The sequence below is a fragment of the Piliocolobus tephrosceles genome, chromosome 13 (genome assembly GCF_002776525.5).
Source record: "Piliocolobus tephrosceles isolate RC106 chromosome 13, ASM277652v3, whole genome shotgun sequence".
NCBI lineage: Eukaryota > Metazoa > Chordata > Mammalia > Primates > Cercopithecidae > Piliocolobus > Piliocolobus tephrosceles.
Window position 1 is genome coordinate 4,317,203 of NC_045446.1, and position 7,823 is coordinate 4,325,025.

General features: G+C 57.3%; 1 protein-coding gene across 5 annotated transcripts in view; it reads right to left on the bottom strand.

Annotated features, from left to right (window-relative positions):
• Nucleotides 1-7,823, bottom strand: part of ANO1 (anoctamin 1) — a 200,898-nt gene that overhangs the window by 55,640 nt on the left and 137,435 nt on the right. For all 5 annotated transcript variants that reach the window (XR_003307031.2, XM_026448734.1, XM_026448737.1 and 2 more), the window contains one exon: nt 2,538-2,698. Coding sequence is in view for 4 of the 5 variants with exons in the window: in XM_026448734.1 (XP_026304519.1) it covers nt 2,538-2,698 (161 nt within the window). In the remaining variant the exon portion in view is untranslated. The remainder of the gene's footprint in view (nt 1-2,537; nt 2,699-7,823) is intronic.

Here is a 7,823-nt window from a genome sequence, read left to right on the forward strand (position 1 = left end):
CATGGGCCGATGAGTACCTCCCACACACCAGGTGCGTGCACACTCTCGTGTAGGTTTTCTTTGGTTCTCACAAGCTCCAACGTTGTAAGACGGCAGTGACCACCTATTTAGAGTGAGCTACGTGCGAAGCCTCAGCTGAGAGTTCACTTCCACCGCCTCTAATCCTCATGCAGCCCCATTCTGCAGACGAGGAAGCTGAGGTTCAGAGCAGTGAGGTGGGGACTGGCAGAGGGGAAATCTGAGCCCCGGGGGGCTGTAGAAATGCACACGGGGCGGCAGGGCTGACCACAGAAGGTGGCACTGAACAGTCTCCTAGCGGCTCGGGGGCTCAGTGCTACAGGGTCACACTTATTTGTGGGTCTTGCTATGGGCCACCCGAAGTACGGTCTCAGTGGCCGCACAGGCCCAGGGGACCGAAATGAGGAAACAGAGCTGCTGGTCACCACATGGAGGAAGCCCTCACGGGAGCCGGGCCCTTCCAGCTGGGCACACAGAGGGTGGGGGCTGCAGGGAGGTGCCTCGGGGCCAAGGCCTCTGTAGAGGGAACTCTGCTAAGGACACGGAGCTGCCCAATAAGATTCCAGAGTGAGGAGGGGCTTAAGGGAGGTGGCCGTCCACACAGCATCTAAGTGGAGAAACTCCAACTCCCACCCTCACCAGCACCCATGCTCAGAGCTGGCTGCCTCTGTCCCGGGTCCCCGGAATGTGATGGGTGAGCGGAGGCAAGAGGACCCAGCACAGCTGCCCAGGCTGGAGCAGGAGCTGCAGAGGGTAGGCCAGACCTCCCCTCCCTCACCTCACCTGATACATCCCTCGGCTCTGCTGTGCACACCCACCCCCAAATCACACAGGCTGAGCCAAACCCTGAGTTCCAGCTGCAGGACGTCTGCACCAAGTGTGAGGATAACCACAGCCCGTCGGCTTCCTTTGCCTCCTCAGCCTCGTGGGGGAATTCTCTTATGCACTGTTGGAGGGAACACCAGCCCTGAATGCAGCCTCCGGAGCAGGGGAGGAGGCTGCCGAGCTGTGTAGGGACGGGGCTCAGGGCTGGAGAGAACCGAGGAGCCATAAAGAGGAAGAGGGGAGCAGCACGCTGGACTTGGAGCCGGGTCCCGGCACTTCAGTCCCTCTCTGCCCAGCTTGCTGGGTGCTTCTGTGCAGGCCAGAGACCCAGCTCCGCCTTCATCCTCCGAACCTCCCCTAGGTTTCTAGCCTCCCCCGAGCAGCTGTCCCTTGGTCAGGAGGCTGCTGAGCTGGAATCACAGGCCTGATTTCGTGGTGCTTTCCACAGAGGATGCTGGCACGGCTTTGACAACGCCAGCCAATGCCCTGCTTAGTGATGGGGCACGGTACTGAATCCTAGGTCTGATCTTTGGGATTAGCACGCTGGCGGGTGAGGGCCGCATAGAGCCCTGCACCTGGCTGGCCTCCGTCCTCACAATCATCTTTTCAGTCCACGTTTGCCCCTTGCCTACCCACGGAGCACACAGGGCAGTGCCAAGCACGTAGAGCTGCAGGTGGGGTGGCGCTATTCTGGCCCCGGGAGCCTGTCCCAAGCAGGGATGCGAGGTGGGACCAAGAGATCCCTCTGTTCTACACCTGGTCTCTCTCTGCCACAAATGCTGCCTCCCCCACACCCATGTCAACTCAGCTGGGGGGCCTCACACCTCTTCCAGAAAGCCCTCCTGAATTCCCTCCTGTGCCGTCTCTGCCCCATCTCCTACAAGGTGGGAGCTCACAGGTAAGGATGGGGGCTTAACTGCCTGGCATGGGGCCAGGCCGGGGAGATGGCTCAGCATAGGCTGCCAACTGTGGGCATCTCGAAGCCCAGCTGACACAGGCTGTGACACGGGGCTGCGGAGGACAGAACGGCCCTGCTTGTTCCCCCAAAACCTCTGTAGAAATGCATTCAGCCACCACTTCCCAACCTCCCGAGCCCCAAAAGCTGAAGATGGGTGTCGGGTAGGACTGGGGTTAGGGAATCTTCCTGGAGGAGCCCAGTGCCTTAGATTTGGGTGGCAGTGGAGCCCAGTGGCAATCAGGGGCTGAGTGACCCCTAGCGATTCCCAACTCTCTTAGGTCTTTGCCTCCTTATCCGTAAATGGGGGCATGAAGCCTGCAGGGATGCTGAAGGCTCTAGTGAGAGATGATGCCTCCGGGACCTGGCCCAGGTCAGCTTTCCTTCAGGGTGTGGTGGTCACCAGTAACAGCAGGGATGGAAGCAGGACCCTCGGGCCTCCCTGCACTAGATCAGCTGCCCTTCCCAGGCCAACACACCCTGATGTCAGGATTTCTCAGCGCAAAACGTCCCTGCTAGGCTTTTCCTAAGGGACTCTGGGCAGGGTCAGGAGAACCTGTGTGTCTCTCCTGATGCAGTGTGGACCCCAGTAACCTGAACATAAAACGGGGGTCATCTCCTCTGTTTTTTCCTGACAACCCCTGCCTGAGGATGATTCCACCAAGACAGACAGAAGCAGCGTAGGTGCCACTCACACTCAGCACCGCCCAAAAACCCAGTGTGCTGGAGCTCTGCTTACCCCAGAGGGCCATGAAGACAGAGAAGAAGACGGTGGCAGGGTTGTCGAAGAGGTGGCTGGCGCGGGCCGTGGCGCAGGCTGAGCTCATCTTCCAGTAGCTGCAGGTCTTGTCGCAAAGCGGGCACATGGTGATATTTTGTCTCTGGTCACACATCTCCATGCTGCAAGAAAGAGGCAGCCCTGGAATCACCTTGCCAGGCTGCGTGGATGGAGAGCCTCCTGGGTGGCGAGCTGGCCTGGGAGAAAGCGCTGGGCCCGAGCTGGGGGTTGGCGAGGGTCCCCCAGGTCCCTGCTGTGGTGGACATAGACTGGGTACTTAGCCATGCCCTGTCCCTCCTTGCCATCCAGGGCGGCTTCACAGGTGTGTGACCCGTGCTGTTGCACTGGCCCTGAGCTCAGCAGGGCCTCATGCTTAGTTTAACGCTCCCCTGTTGCTGTCTTAAAACACACAATGGGCTGGACGCTGTGGCTCATGCCTATAATCCCAGTACTTTGGAAGGCCAAGATGGGCGGATCACCTGAGGTCAGGAGTTCGAGACCAGCCTGGCCAATGTGGTGAAACCCCTGTCTCTACTAAAAATACAAAAATTAGCCGGGCGTGGTGGCACACGCCTGTAATCCCAGTTACTTGGGAGGCTGAGGCAGAAGAATCGCTTGAACCCTGAAGGCAGAGGTTGCAGTGAGCCGAGATCATGTCACTGCACTTCAGCCTGAGTAACAGAGCAAGACTCCATCTCAACACACACACACACACACACAGCATACACACATACACACACACAAACACACATACACCACACACACACACACACATATACACACACAATGATTTTTGAACTAGGGACCTGCATTTTCCGCTTGCATGGGGCCCTGCAACCTCTGTTGCCGGCCCTGGAGGTAGACTCACCCAGACCTGTTCTGTGGTAGATGGGCCCCGGAACATTCACCCCTGGGGTGACCCTGAGGCAGAAGCCTCTGTAGCCTGTCCTCCAGCCACTTCTAGGAGAGGCAGAGTTCCCAGCCTGCCCCCATCTAATCCGCAAGCCTTGTGCCAATAGCAATGCTAGCCAGGTCTTTATGTTATGAGGTCCTGGAAAACAGTGAGATGACGAGGGTCCTTGCTCTGTGCCAGGCACCGTCTACGTGCGGTTCACACAGCATCTCCATCCGCCTGGTGGGGCGGCTGCCTTGGACGTGGCCTGGGTGCTCTGGACACATGAGGTAGAGAAACAGGGACCCCAGGACTCCCTCTGGGAGACCGGGGGCTGGGCCGGGAGGAACAGGTCCCCAGCTGCCTGGCGCAGCAGAGGCCCACCCTGTAGGCTCACTCAGGAAGCAAGGGGGCCCTGGCAGGGACGATGGGTCCTGCTCAGTGCAGGCTTCTGCTTTGCTGAGCACAGGCAAGCCAGGGACCAGATCTCAACCACTGCGGCCGGAGAAAGGATCTTCGTGATGCCTGAGACCCACCTCTGTGCCTCCTCCCCAGCACTGACTCACTCCCACGAATATTAGAAAATACCAATACTGCCGGGCGTGGTGGCTCAAGCCTGTAATCCCAGCACTTTGGGAGGCCGAGACGGGCGGATCACGAGGTCAGGAGATTGAGACCATCCTGGCTAACACGGTGAAACCCCGTCTCTACTAAAAAATACAAAAAACTAGCTGGGCAAGGTGGCGGGCGCCTGTAGTCCCAGCTACTCGGGAGGCTGAGGCAGGAGAATGGCGTGAACCCGGGAGGCGGAGCTTGCAGTGAGCTGAGATCCGGCCACTGCACTCCAGCCTGGCACAGGGGTGGAGCCCCGCTCCCAAAAAAAAAAAAAGAAAATGAAAATACCAATACTTCCAGCCTATCGGCGGTGTGAGCAGGAGCCTCATTATTGGCTGGCACAGATGTTCCACCTCGCCTGGACCAGCACCAGGGACTGTTGCAATCCCAGAGCCCAGAGAGGGGAAGTAACTTGTTCAGGGCCACATGGCAGAGTGAGAACGGAATCCTGGTCTCTGTCTTCAAAGCCGGAGCACTGCGGGGCTCTCCTCTACTGCTCAAGGGCCGTGGGGGCTCCCTGTGGAAGATGGTGGCCTGAACTGGGCCCTCAGTTGGCTACTCAAACCCTCTGCGACCCTGGCCAAGCCCTTCAGCCTCAGATTCAGTTTTTCTTTCTGGAAAATGAGGAGGGGTCAGAATAAGGTCCTTCCTGCTCTGGCCCGCTTTGAACTTTCTCTTTCTGCTGCCTTGGACAAGGTTCTGGGCTCTAAACACACACCCTGGCTGGTTGGGTCAGAGGGTTATCCGGGAGGACGCTGAAGAGGGTGTTTATTTTTTGACTTCCTGGATACACTGAACTTATGCACAGAATCATGCCTGGTCCACAGCCGCTGGTACTTCATAAATGTCCCCTGCAAGGCTCTGAGGGGCCTCCTCTGTGCCCAGCATCATGGGCATTCTGGTTCAATTCTCTTCCTTCGGGTACAGTCCCTAAACATTTATTAAAAAGTGGTGTAGGGTCAGGCACGGTGACTCACACCTGTAATCCCAGCACTGGGAGGCCCAGGCCGGCAGATCACTCCAGGTCAGGAGTTTGAGATCAGCCTGGCCAACATGGTGATACCCCATCTCCACTAAAAATACAAGAAGTGTCCGGGCGTGGTGGCAGGCGCCTGTAATCCCAGCTACTCGGGAGGCTGAGGCAGGAGAATCGCGTGAACCCGGGAGGCAGAGGTTGCAGTGAGCCGAGATCGCACCACTGCACTCCAGCCTGGGTGACAGAGTGGTGTAGGTACTGCATGTTCCAGGCACAAAAGATGAGTAGGTTAAGAACGATTCATTGAAGCCATAGCCATGGCCTGGAGCAGGGAGGAAGTATGTGTGTGTGTATGTGTGTGTGTGTGTGTGTGTGCGTGCGCATGGGAGCAGGGGTGGGGTGGGGTGGGCAGGCGCACACAGGTGGTGGGAGAACCTGCACTCTGTGGTTAGCTAGCTCTGGGTTTGTATCTCAGCTCTTGCATTTTGTGGTCCGTGTGGCCTTAGTTTTCCCGGCTGCAGAATGGGGTAGCTGATAGTGAAGAGAAGCCATGTTAATAGGTTGTCAGGAGGATTAAACAACCAACAACCAGTACGAGTGTGGCCCTTGGAACAGTGCCTGGCACCCCTCAGCCATCATGTGGTCATCAATGCTGTTGTCATCGTCATGCAATAGCCAAGTGCCTTGCAGCAGCAGTGAGTTCTAAACCTAAGCCAGGAGCTGGCCTTTCGGGCTTTATCTTGTGCCCCTCACTCAGCCTCCTCTCTTCTGAGGGCCTCTTGAGGGCAGAGGAAAGCAGAGTGTTGGGGGGTGGGGGCAGGACGTCCCCAGTTGGGCACAACATGAGCTCCTCTCCCAGAGAACAGGCACGTGGAAGGCCACCCCCGTCATCGCCAGCATGTGGCCCAGGCCACAGTGACCACCTGGCCTGAGGTGGCCTGGAGTCGCCGGCGGTGGGATCGGGGACAGGGAGGGCCAAGGTGTATACCAACGGCCTGCCCGTGAGCCCTACGGCTCTCCTGGGCTGTCCTCCCTGTCCCCGTCAGCTTCTGGCACAAACACCACCAGCCCAACAAGAAGCCTTTTTCTGATGGTTTTAAATCCCCCTCCGCCGCTCACTTTACCGCCTTTAGCCAAAACACAAAGAGCAGGAAGCTCTCCTCTTCAGAGAGGACCGGAGGTGCAAGGGCGGCAGGCGGCTCCACGCTGAGCACCGGCTTCCCCGCAAGCTTGGTGGGGATGGGGCTGAAGCTGCAGGAAGTACGCACCTCCCGCTTCGCTCCAGGTCACCTACTGGGCAGAGGTCTTGGCTTTGGCCTCGTCTCCGCCCACAGCGGTTGAATCCTGAGTAACTGCTGTTTGCATTTCTGACCATGTGGTGGAAGGGCCGAGCTGGCATGGCCAACCCCGGGGCTGGCAGAGCCTCCCTGCTGAGGCCACCCTCCAAGGGCAGGAAGGAAGGAAGATGGAGGTCCTCCAGGCTTCCTCCAGGGGGTCATGGGGAGAATCCCCACCTTGCACTCACCATTTCCCTCTGGCTTTGAGCTCTTAGCCTAAAGCCAGCCTTACACTCCCCACCAAATCTGGGCTACCTTGAGCTTTACCACAACCAAACCCAAGTGCCCAGGACCACATATCATAGTAACAAAGGGAAACCCTTTCTCCTGCCTAGGACCAAATAGCACCGAAGGGGAGATAAGCCAGATTCCTCAGAGCCTTGATTCCGGGTGGGTGGAATATTTTAGGTGTTATTCATGTATCAAAACATCATTTAAACACAAATTGACCAGATATGGTCTTTTTGTGCTGCTAAGAGCCAGTTTCTTTCCTAGCTAAGACTGATTGCGTCTTTACAGACAGGCTCAGTTGATACATTTTCCAAACTGTAGCTCTGCTTTAGAGGTCCTTGGCAGGAGTGGTTTGAAAAATAACCAGACTAACATTTTAGGACTTTTCTGAGACTTCGAGCCCCTGCAGGGCAGGGCCAGCTCAAATTTCCGTTTACAGTCAATTTCTTGGTGGAGCAATTTGCACACTGAAGGCGCTGCCTGTGGACATAGAGACCCTGCCAGAGGTTGGGAGCCTGGAATTATCCTTAGGTTCGTGTCAGGAGATCTAAGAAACGGCTACAAAAGCACCAGAGGGGCTCTGCACAGTGAGGCTGAGCTTCTCAAAACCTGACTCTTTTTTTTTGGCTACAGGGCCTCACTCTGTTTCCCCAGGCTGTAGTGCAGTGGTGAGACCATGGCTCACTGTGGCCTCGATCTCCCGGGCTCAAGGGATCCTCCAACCTTAGCCTCCCAACGTGTTGGGATTACAGGCATGTGCCACCGCACCAGGCACAACTGGACTCTTGTTCTGGAGTCACCTGGGGGAGCTGCTGTCTCAGGTCTGGGCCTTCTTTTCTGAGCTCCCTGACGTCTGACATACCCTTGGTGAACAGCAGAAGGCACATCGGATCTACATTCAGACGCCTGCCTACGCTGTGGGATGCAATCCTCCCTTATGGAACAGTTCCTGCAGAATTTCCCGGGGCTGTGTGGATAAGGGAAGCAGGTAGCCTTAGGAAGCTGGGCAGGTGGAACCTACGGTACAGCCCACAAGTGCCAGCCTGCACTGAGGCCTCTGGCATTCATGTCTCACCTCCTGCAAGCACCAGCCTGCACCGAGGCCACTAGCATCCAAGTCTCACCTCCCAGAAGCGCCAGCCTGCATGGAGGCCACTAGCGTTCATGTCTCACCTCCTGGGAGCACCAGCCTGCAC